Source organism: Gymnodraco acuticeps, unplaced genomic scaffold, assembly GCF_902827175.1.
Source record: "Gymnodraco acuticeps unplaced genomic scaffold, fGymAcu1.1, whole genome shotgun sequence".
Lineage (NCBI taxonomy): Eukaryota > Metazoa > Chordata > Actinopteri > Perciformes > Bathydraconidae > Gymnodraco > Gymnodraco acuticeps.
In genome coordinates, this window is record NW_022989877.1 from 25,874 (window position 1) to 52,050 (window position 26,177).

General features: G+C 40.4%; 1 protein-coding gene across 1 annotated transcript; it reads right to left on the reverse strand.

Moving 5' to 3' along the window:
* Positions 1-2,825: 2,825 nt before the first annotated feature.
* On the reverse strand, positions 2,826-21,352 carry gucy2d (guanylate cyclase 2D, retinal). The gene is made up of 18 exons (XM_034198347.1): positions 20,503-21,352; positions 19,674-19,975; positions 18,230-18,602; positions 18,052-18,136; positions 17,853-17,967; positions 17,602-17,721; positions 17,422-17,502; positions 14,845-15,021; positions 14,610-14,766; positions 14,373-14,522; positions 12,942-13,090; positions 12,683-12,846; positions 10,828-11,020; positions 9,683-9,857; positions 6,504-6,602; positions 4,200-4,294; positions 3,040-3,122; positions 2,826-2,910 (listed from the first exon to the last, which is right to left on the reverse strand). Exons 1-18 carry the CDS (start codon positions 21,350-21,352, stop codon positions 2,826-2,828), a joined length of 3,453 nt encoding a protein of 1,150 aa, XP_034054238.1.
* Between the last annotated feature and the right edge of the window lie 4,825 nt (positions 21,353-26,177).

Consider the following 26,177-nt stretch of genomic DNA (forward strand, 5'->3'; position numbering starts at 1 on the left):
GTGTAATATTGGACCATTTCTGAGTTAAATTCAGCTTATTTTGTAACCCCAATGACCGGAGGAACAACTGCAGAACATACTGTGTGAGAGGTCAGGGTTCTACATATTAGTGCATATGTTGTAGATCAGTGTATGGGCATTATGATTATATAACAACTCCCCATATGTCATGTTTTAGGAATCTAATATTACAGCAAAAATACAATTGTATTATAATATTCAATGATGCATTTCAAAATTAAAGGAACCAATGTGGTGCAATTTGAGGTCAACATTAAGAGTTGTACATACTGTACTATACTATGTAAATACATAATGACATAGGCTACTATACCTATACAGCAACTTTTTTCATGTTTTTCAATATGCTATACTATGACTCATGTTCATTTTTACACATTTACTCATTACTTTTTCAACAGAGTATACTCTTTATATTTAAAAAAACATGCTATACAATGACTTTTATAAGATATGTTCACAATATAGACCTTTTGCATTTTTATTTAACATACTATACTATCATTTTTTTTGTAGTATCATTTGTAGTACTAACATTTAAATAGTGATTTACTTGCCTATTAAACGCGTGATTTATTGGGGCAGTTGGTTTGAATCATCATTTATTATGCTGCCAGTGCACCATTTGGGAAAACAGCCTCAACACACAAGGACTGGCAATGACACAAACACATAGTCTCAAGCTTCACTAAAATCATATTTTATTTACAGAAACACATTGAGAACACTTTCAAAATGAACAATACAGTCCGTTCAACTTGGATGAGATCAGTCTATTTGGCAAATTGATATAGAATAACTTAGTTAGTTATTTGGATACCGTCAGAGAAACATTTGGATATGTTCCTTATCTGGACTCTGAATCATCTTCGGCAAAAGTTAGATTATTCCTGAAGAGCCAGCGCTAAACATTCAATGGTGTGAAATACTTCACCACAAGAAGCCTGATAATCAAGTCTTCTGATTTTTTATTTTGTCTATGTTAAAAGTAGTCAAAAAGTAAGTTTCCAAGGATGAACAATGCCACGGACTGAAACTGTAGTCGGAGATAAATCTCATTCTAACATTGCCGGCCTATTGTTGCTTTAATATCAGTGCTGCGGCAGACAATTAGCAAGCCAACACAGAGTGAGTTAACAATGCAGTAGCATACAATTTCATTGCACTGTGATTAAACCTTTATGTTCTGCTCATATCTCCCTTTGTGTCAGGGGTTTAGGGAACCAAAGAAACTCCACTAAAAAGTCCCTAACCCTGCAGGACACAAAGACAAACTAACTATGTACAAATTTACAGTATATACACATCCCTGAGCCAAAGAGGAATGACTCAGAAGACTCTGTCCTCCCACTTATTGTACGCCTGCACCCCCCATATGATCTTTAAAATCCCCCGGGGTTGGGCATGGGAGCGACTTTGTGGACATTTGTTCTCAGAGGACGTTCGGATACAGCTTGGGGTCCCTGAGAATCCAGATAGAAAATAATGATGGCCGTACATTTTCCCAAAGCGATACACATGAGAAGGCTCAATCTGCTGAAGCACATTATTGCAGATAATAATTTCCGCCCATTGACTCTCTGCATATCAGTGTCACAGAAATCAGGTCTGTCCCACTCAGACCACGTTACCCACACACACACACACACACACACACACACACACACGCACACACACACACACACACACACAGCGGTACAGTATAGTCAGGAATGCAGGCAGCATGTTTCAGTAATATGCTACATGTATGAAGTTATTGTGAAATGCATTAGTGAGCAGTGGTCTGGATCTGTTTGCATGTATGTCTTCTATTATTTGGTCAGCATAATGGTTAAAGCAATACAAACATCATTAAAAAGCAATACATACTGTATGTATATAGTATCATAAAGATAATAAACATAGTGGTGCACATCGTACATCAATGTTTTGAATATGATGTGGATCCCGTGGCATTTTGTTGACAATAATGCGTCATTAAATGTTGGATTCTTTCAAAGTTATCCCTAGCTTTGCTGCCCCAGGATTATTTCCCTGATGCGTCTTTACATTGAGCATTGAAACAAGTGATTTAAGTTTTGTTAGACATGCTTAAAATGAAACATATATATCAGTCTAATCGATCAAATAGGCTTGTTGAAGAAGCCAGTAATAAAACAAAATTGAATGATGTTGCTCCCATTTATCAAATGTGTAAATGACCACAGTGATAATACATAAAAGCAAATGTAAAACCTGCCCTATTCTCTCACTGACCTACCATTGCTCAAATCCCTGTGAACATGTTTTAATGTAGTTTATTTAAAAGGCTAATGCTTCTAAAGTGAGTGCTCTTTTATATCAGAGATGAATAGATGGTGTGTTTAGGATGGCATATCTCCATTATCTCTACAAAGCACAAATACTAGTACAAACAGTACAGTTGCAGTGCATGAAGTACACCAGGATTTTACACAGTGATTACTTTTGTGAACACATCAATCACAAATCCCTTAACTGAGGTCTAAACCAACACTTCATGGATCTGCAATTCATCCTCGGCATGCTTATTGTGTGTGTTGAACTGACATCATTTGGACAGCTGCCACTTCTACAGTAGATGATTTTAGCACAGAAATGATTTCCTGAAAGAAACGTGTGAATTCTCAAGTTAATGGACAGGATTTTTGTAGACTGTGGTTGTTGCAGGGTCTTCTTTTTCCTTCACACGTCTCTGCGTATTGCTAAACTGAAAACCAATGCTGAATTACAAAATGTAACTTTTCATTCTGGGACATTTGTAAAAAAAGAAAGAAAAGACCAGCCTAGGTCATCTTCTTCTGTCGATCCAGGAATTTTTGTTTTCTGTCCTCAGGAATTTCCTCTAAAGCGATAGCATTATTGATCCCCCTGTAAAAGGAAATGCAGCTTTTTATGTCTCGGAGCTCCATATTATTATGTCACAGTTGTTTAGTTATGCTACAAATCTAGGAAATCAAGATTATAAAAATATAGAGGAGTATAAAAACATTGTCTTACCCTGGAAGGTCTGGAGGAATAGGCAGAGGCTTGTCGAAGTCCTCCTTCCCCACCAGCCAATATGTGTTCTCAATCCCTTTTCCCTAAAGATAATATTCATTATCAGGATGCAGGTCTTATAGTGGGTGCATTGCATGTGTTCTGTGAATATATTAAAGGTCCCCTATTATACTGTTTTTCATCAATATATTATAGGTCTCAGCAGTGGTGGACTGGCCATAGGGACGTTCGGGACGAATCCCGATAGGCCGGTACTGAAGTGGGCCGGTAGAGAGTCCCGAGCTGATTTTTAGTCCCAGTCCGCGCTAGACTTTTTCGCTGCCCGTCATTTTGACGGACAGGATCGTAACATTTCCGTCAAAATCCATTATTACCCGTCGGCCTTTACACAACTCTGATGAAAGGGGGGGGAAGAGCACGCTCGTGAACTGTCAACGGGGGTGGGTGTCCACTGCACCTCGCGGGAGCACGCACAGCGTAAAGCCAAAACTCACAGACATTTCAATGATTTGTACAGCAAAGTTAGGTTTGGAAACGGTATAACACCAGAGCCTCGCTGCGGGGAAACTTTGGCGCTGTTCCGAGTTTGTTCTAATCTGTCAAAATGACGGACTGCTTTCAGATTTTTCCGTCATTGTTAAAGAAAATCCATCATGGACGGAAAATATTCAGTTAACACGACCTCTGCTCTGAAGTGTTTGGCTGAAACACCAAACAGATCATTGCAGCATCCCATAATCCCCTCTGTTTCAGCCCTGTTTCTAAAGTGCTGATTCTCTGTCTGTTACTTTAGATGAAAATAAGTAGCCCCTCCCCACGCCACTCTGAGAGATATTTGGTTACAAAGAACACAATGGTGCTCTAGGAGGAGATTCAGGTGATAAGGTGTGGGTGGGGGGGGGGGGGGTACCTTGGTTGGTAATTGGTTAATGCTTACACAAGCCAAAAAATCGTTATGACATCATAAGGTGGCCAAAATCTGATCAGCTCATTTTCAGACAGGTTTTTATAGAAATGGATCAGGACAAAAAGAGAGAATCTTTGTTCCTGAAACTTTCAGAATCTCTTTCCACAGAGGGAACACATGTTGATGTAGAAGAGACATGAACAAGTGGATTTTGCATAATAGGTGACCTTTAAAACGTTTTTATTCTTTTTACCTTTAATTCTGTCATGCCTCTGCTGACGATTTTGTATCCCATATCCAAGGTGTTCAGGAGATCGACTGTGGTTCTGTTGACATGGATTCTGAAAGCTATAAAAGAAAAGAGAAAAATGTGGATAATTGTAAATGTGAAATCTATATTTGCTTTGACACTTTCTAAGGTTTGAACTAATTGTAAGAGATTTAGAAAGGCCGACTTTCTGTTTATCATTACGCCACTTGGTGGCAGCAGTCTACACACTGATGGCTAACAAACACAGCGAAGAGAAGCAGAAAGGTTCTTATATCCAGAGGTGTAGATTTACGTACTTTTTTTTAATACCTTTAGTTACTTTACAGATGTGGATGAATGATGTTAAATCTAATCAAGTGTTGAATCAGACTTTAGTTCCACCTGGAGTAAATTCACAAGCTACCCTGCAGTATACAAAGTCATTCAAACTAGCTGCTCCTTTACCAGCTTTGAGAACACTTTAATGATCAATCATTATCAAACATATCATATATATTATTCTGAAATGGACCAATCTGCACAATGACTACTTTTACTGTCGCTACTTTCACTATATTTTGATGAGAATACTTTTCTACTTTTACTTGAGAAACATTGTGAATGCAGGACTTTTACTGCAACAGAGTATTCCTACACTCTGGTACTTTTACTTTTACTCAAGTACAAGATCTGAGTACTTCTACTTTTACTCAAGTACAAGATCTGAGTACTTCTCCCACCTCTGCTTCAGGGTTTCCGCTAGGATTTTTTCTCGCCGGTCAAATGTCCGGGCAGAATTAATTTTATCGGACAAATTTGAAACTTACCGGTCATATTTCACTAATAATAATAAGAGTTGTGTTGCAGAGTTTCCGTTAGCAGGTAATTACCGGACTATGAGCGGATATGCTGATGTTTAAAACTCAGTTAATGGGGCTCGTTTTTATATTGCTTCAGTTTATAATCGTAACAGATCGAACAATTCAGATTAATTTTCCAATAAATGATTCCACAAACAACAAACAACATAATTATTACATTCAAACAAACTACTTGTAGTAGATGAAGTACATTATTCAAAAGTTTACATCAACTTTGAATAATAACACGGGAGAAACGGATGCTCTCTTTTCCCCTCTCCCTCCCTCTCTCTCCTGACAGCCCGTCAGTTTCTCATGCAGCTAAACAGAGGCGGGGCTTCAGGTGATCATGCAGAGCTGCGTGTCTCTGTCTGACTCAGCAGCTGATCTGATCTCTCTCTCGTGTCCGGTTATACTTCACTCGCGTTTATGTCCATATCGATCAGATCCAGCTCTCCTGATCGTCCTTTATAGAGAGCACCGATCAAACTATTAAGAGTGAATATCGTCCGATAATGATCGGCGGCCGATCTATCGGAGCCTCCCTAATTATTACCAGACATTTTGACCGGCAGGTTTTGAATTTACCGGTTTTTAATAAATGTTACCAGCTAAAAACCGGTAATTACCGGCTAACGGAAACCCTGCTCTGCTTATATCACTGCTGCATTCATGGATTCGTTTACATTTGAACCAATTATCTGCTGTAGATGTTTAAGGTTGGGCTAACTGTATTTCTTTGAAAATTGTTGATGAGTTTAATCTTCAACAATGCATCAAGTCTTGTGTGGGTGAACAGTAAACTTTCCACGAGCTTTGGAAATAAAAGCCCTTTTTTCAGCCTTGTTACAAAGCATTTTAAACCTGATCCTCTGTTTTTAAAATAGTTTAAAATTAGCTAAATGTAGCTGTTGTAGAGGTGTAAAAAGAGTAACAAAAGATTTTCCTCTGAAAAACAGAAGGGTAGGATTACATCTGCATAATCAACTTATTTTAATTCAGTACATGAATGAACACTTTCGAGCTCTGCATTTAAGATATAGCAAGCTAGACTTCCACTGATTAGTTTAAAGGTGATTACTTTCATTTATTACTCTATAATGTTCTGGGAGCGCTATCAGATGTGGGTATTTTTAACCATAAGTAAAGTGTACTTAGCCGTTTCCACTTAGGGTCATACTTAATTAATATACCATGCAGAGGGTAGCAGGGGCAAACTGCCCTCTAATCAAATCTAACTCAAATTGCCCTCTAATTCTGCTGATACTCTTAAAGGATTAGCGAGGACTGCTCTCTTAAAGCCCTGTTCAGCTTAAGGCAGCATGCACACACACACACACAGAAGAACTACACCTGTCCTCTCAAACACTGTCAATTAACAAAAACATGTTTTAAAAGAAGGAGATCTGTCTGATCAATACTGTATGAGGATGTTTGAGATACTCACGCAAACTTGTGGACTCCATTCGAGATGCTGTGTTGACAGTGTCTCCAAACAGGCAGTACCGAGGCATCGTGAGACCCACCACTCCAGCCACCACTGGGCCTGCAAACACACACACACATAAATACACACACACGTTTATCTGACGCTTCTCGTAGGCTCAATATTTTACGTGTCAAATTGTGGCTCTTTACTGTGAACTTCTCCACATTCTTCTATCAATATTTGTGCACATCCTTCCAAAAAGTGTTATATTATATTGAAAACATGTGCTGTAGTATTTGTTACGTTTCTTTTCCTATGTTATTGTAGTTCTTGTATTTTCATGTTTTCTTTTACTTTGGCTGCATTTGATTTCCTCTTAATATGTATGCTCAGGACAGAAAGGCCAATTCTTCGAAAGGGAGAAGCAATAGAAGGAAACTCGTAGGAAGGAGTTAGAAATCCAAAGCATGCAGTGTGTTAATTGGATGACAGCGCTCTAAGTGGATATTGTGTCACTGTTCCTGGAATAAGTTCCAGACGAAGGATAAAGGAGGTAAAAATACCTCCTTTCCTTTAGCAGCTTGGGCTCCTGCATTTCTCTTTAACAAATTCACTTTCAAACACTCTGGGGTGGAGTCTGGAGTTATTTCACGCTATATTAGACATGCATGTGAATCATTTTGATATGGTCATCAACATTTTAGGCAATGTATGAAAAAACAAGAAGACATACAACATGTCATATTGATCAGTACCTGCATTAATATTGGTTATTTAATATTTGGATAATGCACATTAATACATTCTATGTTTACATTGCATTTTATGTTTTCTTATTGTGCATATAAACCTTTCTGAAAGTCGTTTGTTCGTACATTTCCTGGTTCCAGAAATGTGAAGAACATGTGGATCCCATGGCCTTTTGCTGACAAGAATGCCTCATTAAATGATCGACTTAAAAAATAATGAATTCTAGTTTTGCTGATGTTTTGAAACCCAAGATCATTTCCCCGATGCATCTTTATAGTTACCATTGAAACAAGTCATCTAAACAAAGGTTTTGTCTTTAGATAAGAAGTTAGACTGACACATGTCTATCAGTAAAGAAAGTCATAAAGGCCTTTTGCAGTAATCAGGATAACATGTTAAAGGAGCCAGTAATACAAAATATGTCTTGCAAATATTAAATAAGCAAAACATATGTTTTTGAATGATCTGACTTCATTTATCCAATGTGTTATTTTGCAGAGCTTTTTTTATACAAATTACATTTTTAAAAGATAAAAGGGATACATTCAGTCATTTCATGTCCCCAGTGTGTTCATCTGTTTGCATCTTGAAAACTATGTATCTAATATATCATATTCGATTTACTTCTATATAGAGTCCTCTTGCACTATTTCTATTTTATTTGTATTTACTTGCTCATCTCAAAACATTCTCTTGCACTATTGTATCTGTTTTATTTGTTATATGTCCTATATATATATAAATTAGGGCTGTCAAACGATTAACATTTTTAATCAGATTAATCACAGCTTAAAACATAATTAATCATGATTAATCACCATTCGAACTATGTCCAAAATATGCCATTTATTTATATTGTTGTGGGAATGGAAAGATAAATGAAAGAAGGCGGATATATCCATTTAACACACAGTATCTATGTTTATTATAACATTGTTATGTGTGTCAAAATGAAAGACAACCCACACACCTATCAATCACCAAACCGTGGGGTCTTAATTCATTACGTGTTGATTTCTATCAACGGGGGAGTACGGCAAGTCGACGGGGGGGGGGCGCGCTAGTGGAGTACTTCGTGACCACAGAGTGTGCACGTTGTGATCAGCTGTTTTAGCGCAGTTCTCCAGTGAAGGGGGGGAGTCTCCCTCCGCAGCCGGTTGGCGTAGTTTTGGCACAATTCCGTTGTACAGACCGACGTTAACAGCAGCCCTGTCTGTGCAGTGCACACGGAGACCGACTCTGTCGTCCGGTGATCCAACCGCCTTCTGGAAAAGCTTCACAAGTACGTCGGTACGCAAATGCGCTTTGTGACACAAGTGACGGTACGCATTTCAGAGAGATTACGCACATAACCTGCGTACCAGTTATGTGCACCCCGTACTACAGCAAAAGTATTCTCCGTCGGGACTTCCTGCAACAACACCACGCCGTTATCAAAGATGTTCTATTGAGAAGACGATCACTACGTGACAAAAGTTTTCAAAACCGTGGCTACTGAAATCAATCTTACTAACTGCTGTCTGTGCAATTTACTCCGCGCGAGTTGGCAGACTTTATTTTGCTTCCTTTAACATCATTTTTCATGGTGGGGCTAAGCCATTTCTTGGTATGGGTGTAGCCTACCCCAGCCATACCCTGGCGCTGCCACTGGTGGCACGTATGGGGCGGGCCATTCTGCACATGCGTTAAATGCGTTAAATATTTTAACGCAATTAATTCAAATAATTAATTACCGCCGTTAACGCGATAATTTTGACAGCACTAATATAAATGTATTTATTTTGAGTTTTGTGAGCTTATCTCTCTGTACAGCACTTTGGTCTGAAGGTTTTAAAGTGCTATATAAATCGAGTTTGATTGGATTGGAGTTGGATATATTCATGTTGCACTGTTGGAGGAGCCTGTGACGTAAGTTCTCCATTGCCATATCTACACTGTAGCTACTGTACAAATGACAATAAAGCCTTGTGTTGGGAAAATACTGAATGTCCTCTTCCAATATCAGAGTACACATGATAACAAAGGTATCCCAACTGTAGCTGAGTACATGACATGATGTGTGATTACCTAGAAGAGCATCAGGACTGTTTTAGGCATAATAGCTATGTGATTAACATGATGATTCAGCCTCTATGGAGAGAGACATATGACAAGCATGCTCATTTCTGACGTGGAGCTAATCTGAAGTAAACATTGAAGACTGCTTTCTATTCCTCCATCTTGTGACTGTAACTCCCTCTCTTGGATATCAGCATGTGAAGGACACTGTTCAGGAACTACTTGATGCTCTGTATGTGATGACTTCTGGAGAGGATCACAAATACATGGATCCTGAGATTGAAGCTCAAGCCGGTGACGACGAGTGATATTTTTCTAACACCTTGAATCTTGACAAATGACACCTATAATAATCACCAGAGCACAGAAGGGATGAACCGACTGCTCACCTGAGTGCAGGCCGACCCGGATCCTGACCTTCAGCTCGGGCATGTGCCTCATCCTAAAGCTCCCGATGCAGTGCAGGATGTCCAGAGACATGTTGGCCATCTCAGCCGCGTGACGGTTCCCGTTCCTGTTGGGAACTCCTGACGCAACCAAGTATTGGTCTCCGATAGTTTCCACCTATAAAAACAGAACAAACCAGAGTTCACCGCCGGTCACACTCAGAATGAGAGGGTTTTCTCTTACTGGTTTAGCACCGCAAAGTTGGAGAGACATGTGTTTGACTATATTTTATTTTTAGTCATATGTCTGCATGAAGTATCCTCTCTATGAACTTCACTTCAGAAGATAACCCATTGTGTCTTTTGGAACAACTGAAAGGACCACAGGAACAGGATGACACTACAACACTACGCTAGAAAAAAGTAGGATTTCATAATTTATGGTCCAAAAAAAATCTGTGGTTCTGTAAGGGATTGTAATTCTCATGCAATTAAAACACTTGAAACCACAAGCTCCTGTTCCTTGAGATACGTATCTAGAAATTATACAATTATTGGCTGTAGGGAACACACCAGCCCCAAACGTTAAATTAACTATCTTGATAAATAACTACTTGTTGGATTAAATGTTTTCCTAGAATAAATTCAAATCTGATTAAGGAGCAATAGATGAAGGATTTCAGCAACTTTTAACAATAAAGAGACTCCTACACTGTAGCTCAAATTCTTGTGGATATTTTGACATGAAATATATCTATTTGTGAAAATAATCCTTGAATGAAGTTCTGTCTAAAAATTAACAAATAAAAATGAATAAATCTACCAAAGCTAAATGATAATATCCTACAGAAGACCTGTGCCGTGTGTCACACCTTTTTAAATGCAGAAAATAATATTTAAAAGATACGACCAAAACCAAATATGCTATCTGTAAAGCTCTCCGGAGAAAATTAGGTTTTGTGACACTTGCACCATATTAGAAGAAAATAAATATATTATTAATATAAACTCAAGTTGAAGTGAAAATGTGCAATAAAAGTCCTTGTAGCCACTGTGCCTTTTAAGGTTGAAATAGCTGGCTATAAATTCAATGTATTAAAATCATCCAGAAAAGATAGTTACTCTTTGCAAGACCCCCCAGCGCTCACCTTGTAGACGTCGTGCAGTCCAATGATGGCATCAAACAGTGAGTAGAGGTCGTTGAGAAGGTCGACCACCTCGATGGGGTCGCTCAGAGCGGAGATGGTGGTGAAGCCCACGATGTCGCTGAAGAACAGCGTGACCTGGGCGAAGTGCTCGGGTTTCACCGGCTTGCCCGTCTTCAGCGCCTGGGCCACAGACCTGAGGGAGGAAGAGGATGATGAAGATAAGATAAGAAGTACTTTATTGATCCCAAGTTGGGAAATGTTTGTGTTGCAGCAGCATACAAAGACATGGCATTGTTCAATACAATTAAAAGACAAGAAATAAACATTTCAAAATGCTGAGAGGCTGAAGTCTTCTCACAAGACGGCTCAAAGTCATCTGTAGGATTTCATTCTCCAGCACTAACTGACATTGGAACCACTGTCCCGTTCTTATCTCAAAATAAACATGATCTGCAGGTCCTCGCAACCGCTGATTAATCATTATTTTCTAACGGGCGGACTGGCAGTGTACAACCGGAGAACCACCTTTCTCTTTTCAAATGCATTTGTTTTTATTAATCTATTAAGATACATTCTGTTATGCTAAATTCTAAACTATGAGCATAGTTGAGTATGTCGAGGCTTCCCTTTGTGACTTTTAGGGAAAGACAATTCTATTAATAACACAAAAAATGTCATCAGTCGAGCTAAAAATTATAAAATGAATCAAAAAGTATACAAAAGATACCCTCTCATAGAAACAGATGGACACATTTAAGTGACATCTCCCAGCAAGGTTCAAGGTTCTTTGTCAAACGAACATAGCTACAGTGTAGTTATGTCGATTACAATCTTGTGTCACTGGCTTCTCCGAGAGTGCAACACAAAAAACAGATAAACAGACAAATATAGTGCAAGTAAATAGTAAATACAAGCAGAAAATAGTTTAAAAAAGTGAAATAGTGCAATAAGAGTCTATATGCAGGACTTGATGACATGAAACCTCTTATAAAAGGTTTTAATGATAGTGTTTTATTTGGACAAACACCATCCCCTCCATATCATATAACCAAATATTCCCTCAGTTTCTGAATGCAGCATAAATAAAGCCACATGTTTGAGATATGACAAAAGAAAGATGAGGAATTCATTTATTGAGGTTTTTCCTCAAAAGCTGACAGCACCATGGTTTTCTCTGTGGTCTTGATGTATCTGCTTTGGTCTCCACGGTTCCTGAGAATCATTAACTTAATCCTTGCAGAAAAGCACAACAGTAAATGAAGTTGGAGCCCCCCTGCTGTTAAACACAGATCTGAACCCCTGCCAGCTTTGAGGAGGCTGTCTTTGACCTCCCTAAGGAAGTAAAAGGACATATAATAACATATAATATTGTATTTGTGCTGAGGCTCTAAATGGCTCCACTATGACATCACAGTTTCAATACATCTGTCATGTTGTGTGTTGTGTGAAATTATCATACAATCATTTGAAACATATAGTCTTATACCCTGATTGCCTTTTAGTCTTGTATGTGTTTAACAGAGACATATGTGTAGGATTGACATTTCAGGAGGGCAAACCGAAGAGTGAAAGGGGGATTTGGAAATAGTTAAGGACAAGGGGGTTTTATGCTTTAATGATGGGACCAGTGGGGTATATAGTGGGACTGTAAGCTGTGTTCTGGGTGCTGAACTTCTCTGTCCTCTGAGGATGAAGTTGCTCTGTTCCTGCATTTGAGATCGATATCACTTGTATATTGACTTTATTTAATACTTTATTAAATATAACAAAAGACAAACTTTGTCCATGAATCACTTATCAGTTTCTCTTAAGAATTCCCTCCACATTGAGCTAATCCAAGTTGTTGCACACTCACTTGGGCAACATCTGAGCCACCAGCTTGTCGGTCTTCTGCCGCTCCACCTCCAGCTCCTCCGTCCTCTCTCTGATCAGATCCTCCAGGTTGGAGGAGTACTGCTCCAACATCCGCAGCATCGAGTCGATGATGTTGGTCTTCTTTCCCTTGGTGAAGTTCTTGAACTGTCAGGTGAAAAAGGAGGAAACAGGAACGTCATCTGCCAGTTTCATCAGAACGGAAAATAGATGTACAACAACTTGTGTTTTTAGGGGTTTACGTGTTTGAAGATCTCCTCAAAGGTCGGCCTTTTCTCTGGCTCTTCACTCCAGGACTGTTTCAAAATCTGTATCACATCCAACGGGGCTGTGTCCAATGAGAGGACAGGCCGACACAATGGAGGAGGCTCTTTGAGCTTGCTGATAATCTCTGTCAACACACACAGACAAGACAATGATTGGAAATATGATCAATCTTTGTGCACCCAGCCCCGACACTTTTTACTTTTCACTGTTTCCCTTTAACCTGTTAGGCCCCAAGCCTGTTTTTCAGGTCTCAGGCTCGAAAATGACATTTCCAGAACAAATGACCATAACTACACTTCTAAAAGGGGAAAATTAATAATCTTTTTTCTCAAAGCAATGATAAACCTGTGAGTTGGATGTAGACAAGTCAGAATCAATATAGATGTTTTTTATTTTAAAGTAAATTCAGATTGAACATGGTAAAAAACTGTAAATTATAGTGTCCGTCCAAAAATTATTTTTTACTTATAGTGAAAACTACCTTGGATGATGGTAGGTAGACTAAAAGCTTTAGGAATCCAAAAGTACAATATATAATAAGTACCCTGATATTTTACCTTTTTAGAGCGGTTTAGCAAAAAAAACTCCACCTCTGGGGCCATTTGGGTGGAAATGGGCGTTTTTGCCGTTTCTCTGGAACCCATTGTTTGATTTTGATGATTGACATCTCTTTTTAACCGCTAGAGCCAATGGAATCGAGGGAAAGTTCCATATACACACACAGGTTAGCAAATAAGGAGTAAGAGTGATGCGCAGCCAAAAGCGGATCTGCAACACACTCTGGTGGCTACCATTAGCAGCTAATTTTTATTCTCAGATTTTTGCATAAAATGTAATTATGGATTATCAATAATTTTTTCAAAGTGACAGACACATTGGATTAACCTATGGATTAACCTTCAGCCGCGTTTTTTCTCGTTTTAATGCCATTGAACACGACTTTTGATCAGAATAACAGCTAAAGTGAGCATATCTCCGTGTTTTGCTACCTAAAGCTACATTGTGTGTTGTCTGTATTTGCTTCCCCTGTCAGTGATGTGATGATCCTTATATTTCTATAATCTGTGGACTCTCAAGATGTTACGTATCTAAGCTTGTTTGTGCAGATCCAATAAGTATATCGATCGGTATAACTAGAGTTCTGTGCTAACGGCCATAAGATTTGTTCGCACAGGGCTAATTCAGAGGCACAGCGTTAGCCTTGTGTTGATTTTTGCTAAAAAAAAAAAAATCATCAGTTAGCTGAGTTTCTTCCCGTCACATGGATATGAAACATTCATAGTTTATTACATTTTAAGAAGCCCTCAGACACTGCTGCTTGCAGATGTTGTGGTTTCGGCCCCTTCGGCGGGTACGTGGGGCTAAAGAGGTTAAGTAACCGGCCTTTAGGGTTACATTTCACTCACCCTTGGGTGGCATGTCTAGCATGCAGAAGGGTGAGGAGCGACAGATGACCTCCTGCCCAATGATGGAGAAGCTGTAGACATCTCCTGGGAAAGTTCCCCTTTTCCTCAGAATGGGACTTCTCAGCAGCTCAGGAGCCGTCCAAAGCAGATCTTTAACGAGCAAAAATATGCAAAGATGAATAAAGAAAGACTATTTGCAAATATAGTAAATTCATTTGTGGATTCACATGAACTCACCCTCATTATTTTCCTCTTCAGTTTCTAAGCCTTGGGTAATCACAATTTCATTGTAGCCATAATCTGTCACCTTCAATACGAAGCGACCGTCTACCAGACAGTTTCGGGATTTGAGTCGTCCGTGGATGACGCCCCGATTGTGGAGGTACTTCATCGCCTGATAAAAGATGTGAAGGGTGAGGAAATGTGACAAGATGGGAAAGGAAACACATGTTGGTCATTGTGTCTCTCTTACCCGAATCAGATCCATTAACAGGGAGGACTTGAACATCCAGTCGAGACGCACTTCCTCGTTGTTGATCAGATCCTCCAAGCTGCCCCTGGAGCAATGCTCGGTCACAATAGCAAAGATCCCAGAGTCGAAGAACAGTCCCAGGAACAGATTGAGGTTCTCGTGCCTCATGTCTCTGAGCTGGAAGACAAAGGAAACATCAAGTAACTTTACGTTACAAGAGGAATATCCATTTAGAGACCAAGCCCGCTTTATTTGGTGTTTTCTGGCAACATTTGAAGTCAGGCTACTCGCAGATTGCAGATATCAACCATTGATTATCTGGTCTAAGATGCTTTAAAGTGGACCTATCATGCTATATTTGAAAATATATTGTAGGGCCATACCTATGTAAAAAATGTCTGTGAAGTTTTTTTTTCAAAATACCAAACAGTTCACCCATTGTAGCCATCTCTCATACTGCTCAAACCCCTCTTTTGAAGCCCTGTTAGAGAAACGCGGATTTTGGGTCCTTAGCCTGAAAAAAAAGAAGAAGAGGAGGCGGAGCTAATGCCTGATCAGATTTTCTACCGGAGAGAAAGTAAAATTCTGCTGAGATAAAACACCATCCTGTTTAAACCACGTCAAGGATTATTTGTGAAACAGTATGGAGCTCAAATGCTTTTTCTCTTGCAGGTTTATCACAAGGTGAGTTCTTTTTTTATTTCCTGCTTTTTAAACACGTGCTCTTCAGTACAGGTTAGCTCTGAGTGTTAGCGAGGCTTGCTAATGTAAACAAAGACGTCCAAAACACGTCAGGCATTGTTTCTGATAGCAACTTTCTGTGGGTCCGCTGCCGATTTGACGTCAGTTCGTTGTACACCCGTTTTTAAAAGATTTGGGTACGGAGGAAAAGAGAGAGGGTTTTATTTTCTGACGCTGCGTGAGTTCCCCGACACACCAGGGACACATATTTATGTATAAAAGACATCACAAAGTGCATTTTGTATGATAGGTCCCCTTTAAGTTCTTCCTTGGCCCATGCTTCACCAACTACACCATCATATGTCCGACCATGAGCTCTACGAAGCCTTCCAATCAGGCTTCAGATCCAACCACAGCACAGAGACGGCCCTTATTAAAATAACCAATGACCTCCTCATAGCCGCCGATTCAGGCCTCGTCAGCATCCTTATCCTCCTGGACATCTCCGCCGCATTCGACACAGTCTCCCACACTATCCTACTCAACCGCCTATCCGTCTACCTTGGCCTCTCTGGTACAGCCCTCTCCTGGTTCCATTCCTACCTCTCCAACAGGCAACAGTTTGTGACCTTCGGAAAATCCAGCTCTCCCCCAGCCCCTGTCAACCAAGGTGTGCCTCAAGGTTCGGTGCTCGGCCCCCTTCTATTCAACATCTACATACTCCCCCTCGGTGAAATCATCCGCCGACATGGTCTCAACTTCCACTCCTATGCCGACGACACCCAACTCTACATCAGTACCAATCCATCATCCCAGCTACCCCCACTGTCACTTGTCAACTGCCTCCGCGACATCCAAGCCTGGATGTAAAAAAATCTACATAAACTCAACAATAACAAAACAGAGCTCATGGTTGTGGCCCCAAAAACACTGCTCCGGAAGGTTGGAGATCTGCTCCTCACCATCGATGGCGGCTCCATCCACCCTTCCCCTGAGGTTCGCAGCCTGGGCGTCACTCTGGACTCTAGCCTCACCTTCAACTCCCACATCAGGTCTACTGTCAAAACCGCTTTCTTTCACCTACGAAACATCTCCAGACTCCGGCCCTCTCTCCCAGACCCCGTTGCAGAAACATTAATTCATACCTTCATCTCCTCTCTTCTGGACTACTGCAATGGAGTTCTGTTCGGGGATCACCAGCAAAGCCCTGGACAGGCTCCAGTACTTCCAGAACTCTGCAGCCAGGCTCCTCACCCACACTAAGCCCTGGCAACACATCACCCCTACCCTCATCCACCTTCACTGGCTCCCGGTCAAGTAACGCATCCAGTACAAACTCCTCCTGCTAACTTACAAATCTCTCCACTCCCTAGCCCCTCCATACATCTCTGACCTCCTTCAGCCCTACACCCCCTCTCGTCACCTGCGGTCGTCTGAAAAAGGGCTGCTCTCCATCCAGCGCTCCAAGCTGAAAACATTTGGCAACAGAGCCTTCAGTGTCGCAGCCCCCACCCTCTGGAATTCTCTCCCCTCTGCAATCAGGAATGCAGACATTCTGGACACCTTCAAAAAACACCTGTTCACTCAGGCCTTTGGCCTCAACTAATATACAGTACTCAACAACCTGTTCCTGTTTTGTTTTCTTCAGCCTATGTATCTATATGATTATTATTACTTTTTGTTGTGTTACTTCCCATTGTAAAGCGTCCTTGGGTTTCGTGAAAGGCGCTATATAAATTGAAATTATTATTATTATTATTATTATTATTACACAACGTTTATTGAAAATCAGGCCATTAGTTTTCCATAATACTTCATACACACAAACAAGCAATCCAAACCAATATTATATCCCTAATCCTTGGAGATGTACTAATAACACACACATTCACTTACCTTTATAAAGATATGCTCAGTGTTTCCGTTGACACTCGATACAGCTCCATTGGCCGATTTCTTCAACCAAACCCAGTCACCCTACAAAACCACAGTGTTTGTGAAACCAAGAACATCCAAAGGCATAAAGCAGCAATATTATATAACAGGAATGTATTACATGTGTTGGGCTCGCCTCACCTCGAACACAGCAACATTGGACATGTCTGCAGAAGTTGCCATGTAGCTCCGACCGGAAACCGAGTGTTGAGGCGTTTTCATATCGAGCTGGCTTTTCAGGATACTTTCATCATTGATCTTCTGCTCACACACACACAGTTAAGAAAGGACTGGTCATCTTAGAGTAGATACAACGTTGATACTTCTAATCCTTGCAAGGCGAAGGATGCAGAACACAGTTGTTATTGTCAGAGATTCAGCTCAGAACTGACCCGTTTGCTGATTTGAGTGTTGATGAAGATCAGGTCGTCCAGAGTCAGGATAACCTTCGTTGATCCACTGCCAGCACCACCACCTCCAACACTGAACCCAATCCTACCATTTTTTCTGCATAAACCCAAAAATAACGAAGAATATTTAGAAAGATCTCACCGGATGAGGTATGACTTCTTGATATTCTTCTGTACTTACTTTAAATGAAGGAATAAGTGAACTCCACATCCAACTACTGGAACAAACACGAGGAGAAAAAAGAACGTAGTGGCTGTATCCATGCCTTTGGGAAGAGAAGACAAACAGAAAGAGAGTCTGAATATGCTGAATTATTCCAAACGTTCTTGTGTGGTGACACTACTTCTACTGTACTCACCTCCAGTACAGGCAAAGTATGAGCTGAACCAGCAGCTGGAGTCAGTGTAGGGCGTGCTTCCTGCAAAATGGATCGAACGGCCGAGGTATTTCAAACTCCCGACCCCACTGTATGTATTGCCAGCTTCCATAATATGAGTTGAGTAGAGAGAGTTGCCAATGCCACTGTAGTCCAGCACTACATAGCGAGCTTGCATGCCTTCACCGTCACTGTTGGCCTCCAGAAGCTGATTGAAACCTTCAAATTCAAAGCCACCTTTGGTTTCACCGAGGATCTGACCGGTGACCCAGCGGCCTCCATTGGCGCGGGCCTGCTCAGCGACCATTGCTGTGAAGTACATCATGTTGTAGATGGTGCCAAAGAATGGAGAAACCTACCGGGTCGACAGAGGATAAGGAATATATCTTTATTGTCATCATACAAAGTACAACGAAATTCCTTGGGCAACTCTCACTGCAGTAAAAGATAGACACAATAAATAAATAAGAGTGTTAAAAGAAGAGGTAGTAGCGATGACAGTGCAACGAGATAACATTCAGTGTCAATGTGCATATTTACACTTACAGTCTAAATATATATTAGTAAAATAGCCATAAGTATTTCTAAATAGTAGTGCTTGCAGTCTTTGAGTGTGTGTGTGTGTGTGTGTGTGTGTGTGTGTGTGTGTGTGTGTGTGTCGGTGTGTGTGTGTGTGTTGTCGGTGTGTGTCGGTGTGTGTGTTTGTCTGTGTGTGTGTCGGTCTGTGTGTCGGTGTGTGTGTGTCGATGTGTGTGTTTGTCTGTGTGACTGTGTGTGTGTCGGTGAGTGTGTGTCGGTGTGTGTGTCGGTGTGTGTGTGTGTGTGTCGGTGTGTGTGTTTGTCTGTGTGTGTGTCGGTCTGTGTGTCTGTGTGTGTGTGTGTCGATGTGTGTGTTTGTCTGTGTGACTGTGTGTGTGTCGGTGTGTGTGTTTGTTTGTCTGTGTGTGTGTCGGTGTGTGTCGGTGTGTGTGGTGTGTGTGTCGGTGTGTGTGTCGGTGTGTCTCTGTGTGTGTGTGTGTCTGTGTGCCGGTGTGTGTGTTTGTCTGTGTGACTGTGTGTGTGTGTGTGTGTGTGTGTGTGTGTGTGTGTGTGTGTGTGTGTGTGTGTTCACAGTTGTTGTAATGTGCTCTGAGGTTGGATATGGTAAGTGCATTTGCTTTGAGTCATCTTCCAGTTGTGTCATCATCTTCTGTTTCTAGCTGAATCCAGATCAAATGCACGCTGAAGGGTCTTTGAGCATGTTTTCTCTCAGTGATTGTGCTGTTATGTTAAATGTGTGTTGCTTGTTTTTCATGTATTGCGTCTTGATATGTGTATATGTTGATGTCACACATGGAGCTGCTGTGATGCAAGTCAAATTTCAGACTTGATCTGACCATTAAAGTATTATCGTATCGTATCGTTAAATCTACAATAGAGGTCTCACCTGCTCTGGTTTGGAGCTGCTGCGGATTTCATGGCTGTCCTGAGCGTCTTTGAAGGCCTCGTAGAAGTTGCGTTTTCCAGAGTCCATGGTGATGGTGAGGACCGCGTCATAGGCTTTCCGCAGCTTGGTGTCGTTGCCCAGCATATAGTAGGGAGTCCCCTTGTAGGGAAGTGAGTAGAGGAGGGTGTCGTAGGGGATGAAGACGTAACCGCGGTCGATCATACGCATGTCCAACGCTGTGGTCAGAAGCTGGTACTGGGCTTGGCCTCCAATCAGGACAGAAGGCATGCACATAATGATAACTGTGGAGAGGAAGGATTACATACGTTATTTATATGTAAGAAATTAAAATACATGATGGTTAATATGTTCTTATACTTTATCTTTAACTCTATATAACAAATCACCACTGGCTGGAAGAGAACTATCTGCTCCATAGCTTCTTGGACTCTAAATCACACTGTACATTTCATATTTACATCCAATCTAATATTTAATATTCCATTACTCACATATTTAGGTATATATAATATCCTGCTTTATATTTTGTCACTGTAAATGTGTAATTCGAATTTTTTTGCTATTTTATTGCTATTGAGATGTTGAGAACCTGTGACCTAACTACACTGTAGCTATGTACATATGACAATAAAAGCCTTGAATCTTGACATTTTCAAATGTTTATTTCTTGTCTTTTAATTGGATTGTACAATGCCATGTCTTTTTATGCTGCTGCAACACAAACATTTCCTAACTTTGGATCAATAAAGTACTTCTTATCTTATCTTATCGTAAATTAGACATACAAAAAAGGTCCTCCAACACTCACCTCTGACCCGGTTTGTTTCCCGCACTTTTGTCAGCGCCTTCCGCGGCCCGTCCTTGTCGGAGAACATGGTGACCACAGGGTTTACAGGCAGACCAAGAGCCCTCAAAGAAGAGGCCAGCTCCTGTCCGGTTGCTTCCCATAAATCTGTCTCCTCTGAGATCACAGCCACATGGGCCCAACTGAAGAACCGCAACACGTTGAAAAGCACGCGGGACGACAGAGGAAGCGGCCGCTGGAAGGTGGAATACATGCCCAGTTTATTCATGTTGGGTTTCAGGCAAGCCCAGGAGAGAATCCCAAGATCCCACTCTCTGGTGTACATAGCAGCGGAGGAGCAGTAGCCTGGGTTCGCTGGACCGAGGAAAGCAGCACCATGACCGTCCAGCTCCGCAAAGCGAGCCATAGCACGGGAAGACTTGCAGTCCTCGTTGACCAGCGTGTAGTCGTACCAGTAGCCTTTGTTGAGGTAGGGGTCCTTGTTGATGCGGGCGGTAGCGAGGCTGGCGGCCAGGTCTGGGAGAGACTTGGAGTACAGCAGGTCACACGTCCAGGGTCCAACCAGGGCCACCTTGAAAGTGGTCGCCCAGGCTTGACAGGGCAGAAATGTGAGCATGAGTAAGGGCAGAAAAAGCCTGCTCCTGAACCAGCTCCTGGAGCGTTGCACAGGATCTGATGGCAACTGTGGTTTAGATGATGAAGCTGCTATTGATTTAAACAGACTATTTCTACTGCAAATGTTCAAAGCTACTGTTCGAGCGTGTCTTTTTCTCTTCAGTTTTATAGAGTCGTGCTGCCATCGTGGGTGGTAGGACAGGTTGTGCAGAAAGCGAGGGTCTCTGTGACTTGCCATTTTCCTCACACAGCTATTCTGATGCTTTAGAGAGAGTTGTTGGTGATGTGTGTGACAGGGACTGTGTCTTGGTGAATAGGACTGTCTCCCGGCACTCAGTAGGCCTTGGTACAGGCGACGAGATGACCCTGAGCCATCACTGCCACTATAAAAAAAGAAGAAGGAATAGAATTAGGAAAATATTAGTTTCCTCTATTCAGCATGATCAGTTTTTACTTTGTGAAACGAGCAAAGACACCCCAAATTAAAAGGTCAGGGTACAGATGTGAAACCTGACCTCAACTTGCATCTTGTTGAGCTGTAACCTTAAACAGAAATTGATGTTGAATCTTATCAGCATCAGCTTGCCTGTTACAAGCTGATAAGCTCTGCCGGGGCACAGGGAGTTTAAGATATCAAGTGCCTGTTAACGTGGAGCTAAATCTGGTTAGGTTGCTATAGTTAGCTTAGTTGCTATTTTCCCTTTCAACAGGCATGTCTTAATGATTTGAGATTCTGGAAACAAGCATTTTTCTTACAAGCTGCTAAAAATATATCTCAGGATTAAACCATATTTTAGTGGAGTTTACACTGGTGTTACAAGTTGAATTAGAAAAGACAGTCTAATCCTTCAACATTAACTGAGTCTCTTCAATTTACTGTCAGCAACAAATTGACATTTTCCTGATCTAATGTTACCCAGCCGAGTATGCTTTAAAAACCTAATTTTAAATCCTGCTTTTAACTAAAAGACAAACCAAGCGTTTACTTCTTGTAGAACATGTTAACATTGACAGCAAAAGTCCAAACTGCCAGAGTTGAGGAGAAATGTAGTCGCAGCTCAGGCTACATATCAGAGCGTAGCTTGTGAAGTATAAAGTTGAGCTTAAAATAAATAAAACGGTTACACCAATATAAATGTGGTTTACAGAGACAACTAAAACATTTTAGTCCACAGCTAAACATTCTGAAAAAATTGCAAAAGAATGTTAGCTATCTCGTGCTATCTCGTGCTATCTCGTGTCCTCTGTTTATAATTTAGCTCCACTGATCATAGGTTTTATAAGGCTGATGTTGATTTTCAAAGAAGTCATGGTATGTTTTTTTTTACCAAATCACATGACACAGCATAAAAAATACCCTGCAAAAAAATCTGCAAACCTGCACTATTTGACCAGCAGGGGGCATCTGCACTTTTGTACTGCTTGTATAGAAGTCTATAAGAAAATGTTCCTACTTCTCACTGGATAATTATCCCGATAAACATTTGACTTATTAGTTCATGGTTTCATTTGCTAGTTTGAAATCTTCTTCAACACAGCAGGATATTCATTTAGTAGATTATGGTCCCGTAAAGATGAAAACACAAAATAAAGCATTGCATGCATTAGGGCGGGGCTACCTTGTGATTGACAGGTCACTACCACAGGGTCGTTTGGTTTTTTCGACTAAGAAATTAAACTCTTTTGTGTTTTTTATGCATGAAAGTAAATTGTAAAATGTGTAGATGTGTAAAAATGTCTTGTTTGTGTCTCTTGTCCCTACTGGTTTCAGAAAACATAAATGGCGCTTTTGCCATCCTCGAAAATGTGAAGTCACGGGAACTGCGTCCACTTATTTCATACAGTATATGTATGGATTCAAAACTAAATTGAGAACAAATTATGACAAAGATACAAAACACTGTTAAAACTTTTACAGAAGTTTCCAAGTTACGTAGATATTGTCATCAGAGGGTGTACGCGTAGGCTTTGAAGGCAACATTCACGTACCCCTGCTTTGTTGTGACACTATGCTAAAACTGGTAGCTTTAGAGCGTCCTCTAAACGGGACAAGAAAGGAGTGAAAACTAAACTACTTTGCCTGCTTCGGAGTATACGACCTGTGGCCTAAGCCGGATATTTTACAGCTAAAAGATGGATTTGTCAGTGCCCTCTGGTGGACAAACTGTGTTATAGTTCCAATGTTTCAAAATGATCTCAAACCTTACATCTCTTTCCTTAATCAACATGTAAACCACATGTGGGTTTCAATGGATGAAGAAACACTCTTGAACGTCACGAAAGGAGCCTGTTTGATTATTTGCCTTTGAGTTAATACGCAGCCAACAAGCCTTCTCAAGTGCTAATACTGACATTGGCTTATCAGTTCCTAATAGGCTAAGAGGAGTGCTTACTTTTATGCTAGCCATGTCCTAAAGTCTTTTTGAATTACCCATATGGAGTGTCTTTGTTAGAGTCAATCAAAATGTATTAAAGGATTGGACAATCCAGCATTTCAACAGTCCTATCCTTGCTGGAGTAGCTCTGCTGCAGATTGGTACATGGCTAAAAGGATACTGTATGAAAATGTACATTAACAAAGCTATATATTACTTTAAATAGGGTTACATCGATATAAAGACAATCAATTAGACAGATTTATTAAGAGAAAGATCTGACCTGGAGCAATTTCTCTACATCCTGCAGGAGCCATGTCGATGTTGCAGCCTGTCGCTGAATAGTACCATCCAAACTCCAGCTGGATTAAGTATACAGAAGTACTTGTCCTTTCACTGGGAAAAAATATCATCAGGTAATCCAAATCGCATGAGAAGTTAAAATAAAAAAAACCATCTAATTATCACCTCTTGATTCCAAGGCCCTTAGAGACATATTGAAAATGAAAAATGTCTTCATTTCCAGCAGTCGATTGAGCTCCTGATTTGGACTGGGACACACCCCACACCTCAGAATCAGGGATTATGTTACCAGCGTCTGGATTGGTAAAACACTGGCAAAGAGCTGTGAATAAGTAACAGGTAAGAGTGGGAAAGAACTGCCAAGCCTTGACTTCTCAGCCCTCTTTAGCTTTTAATCCACAGAAGTGTGGGAAGACAGTGTGTGGGGGAGGGCAGGAGGGGAAGAAAAGAAGGTGAAAGTAGAGGTGTGTTCAGTGTGCTGCTTAGACAGTGTGTGGGGCTTTTGTAACCAAGAACATTTCTACATGACTTAAAACCAAACGACTATTTAGACTGAATAATTAATGAGCTATTTTAACAGTCAAAATAGGCACTGATTTATTCTCTTATTTATTAGGAGGGAAGGGAAATGATAGTGATTAATCATGATTTGCTGGTGTGAGGATTTATGGGATTTGTTGTGCCAGAACAAGGACACTATTACATTACTGCACACATAGCACATTTCAAATAACCTTAAAAAGGGTAAGATTTAGTGCAACTGAAACACATAAGATAATGTAACTTTAAGGTACTTGCGCTTTACCAGAGTATTTTTATTGTATTGTATGAATTCAGATTATAAGCTAATACAACATATAAATAAACTAAACATTGACATACAATTATGAGTTAAAATATCCAGCAGCAGTACATAATGTTTGTAAAATTAGCTTCATTGTGATGAACGTATTAATGCATCAATAATCATAATCCAGTAATTTAATATGATTCAGAAATTGATGCGAGTTCTTTTAATTTTGGTACTTTAAGTATCTTTTTGTACTTTTACTTAGGTACGATTTTGAATACATTACTTTTACTTGAGTATTTTTTTAATGGGTTTTTGCTACATTACTTAAGACACATATCTGACTACTTCTTCCACCTCTGAAATATCCCTAGTTGTATTCTTTGTATGTCCACAAAGTACCAACGAAACAAATAAAATAATATATTAATATTGTAATATTAATGATGAATACTTATGTCTGATGGCTACCTTAAGTTATAGAAGTGCATGTGAACACCTGAGGCCTGAAACTGCTGCAGTGATTAAGCCGCTGCATCTGCTGCCCTCTGTAACCCTTCAGCTGCAGCTCAAATCCTTCTGGGACTTTCGCTGATGCTCTTTGCTCTGCTCTAGCTAAAAATGCTAACTGGAATTAAGCACGGCTAAAACCCAGTGTTTAGGAATTAAAGATTGGCTTGTAACACCAGATAAAGTACCAGAACATTTTCATGGTAAATTGCAGTGGTGGAAGAAGTATTCAGAGTAAAAGTACTACTAAAAATACTGAATTACAAGTAAAAGTACTGGACTGAGAAGGGAACTCAAGTAAAAGTATTTCAGTCAAGAAAATGTACTGGGAATAAAAGTACTCATAGCAGAAAGAAAGTAATTGTAATAAAATCAGTACATTTTATAAGCTGGAATTGTGAAATATTTCTACACAAAATAAGCAATATTTCTGCCAATTAATATTCTATAAACCCACATAATTAAGGTGTACTTACATTACATGTATGATCATTTAATCTACATCAAAAATCTCATGTTTATACCTATGGTACTTCATTCAGTAAATGTACAATAGTAGTACATTGTTATATTGATCTTTAATAGCCACATTTCTTCATGCTCCTGCTGACACATGTGTCGTCTCCCTCCCTGAGGCTGATCAGAAGTCAGTGTTACATACTAGCAATGCTAATAAAGGTCTTATGTATCTGAGCTGGAGCTGAGGGCTGAATATATCTTGTGGTAAGCTACTGAAAGTGTGCTGTTGCTTTTTTTTACCCATGTACAGATCACTACAGCTGGAAAGAAAGGCTTTGGGGGGAGGGGGACTGTCCATTAAAGGAACATGTACATTCAAAAAAGCTCATTAAGGAGACAGCACACAGATTTAGCGCAGCTTCAGGGACCTCAGCTAAATGTTCTGTGCATGAACATGGTCCCTTACGTATGTATGATGCGCTAGTCTTTTTTTGGTCCTGTCTTGCACATTGATAGCAGCCTTGTTGAAGTAATCAGATTAGTCAGGTGAGGCTGTGCTAAACTGATCCGCTGCCTGCAAGCCTCTTAGTGACGGGGCTGACGGCACTGACAGAGATCACTTAAAA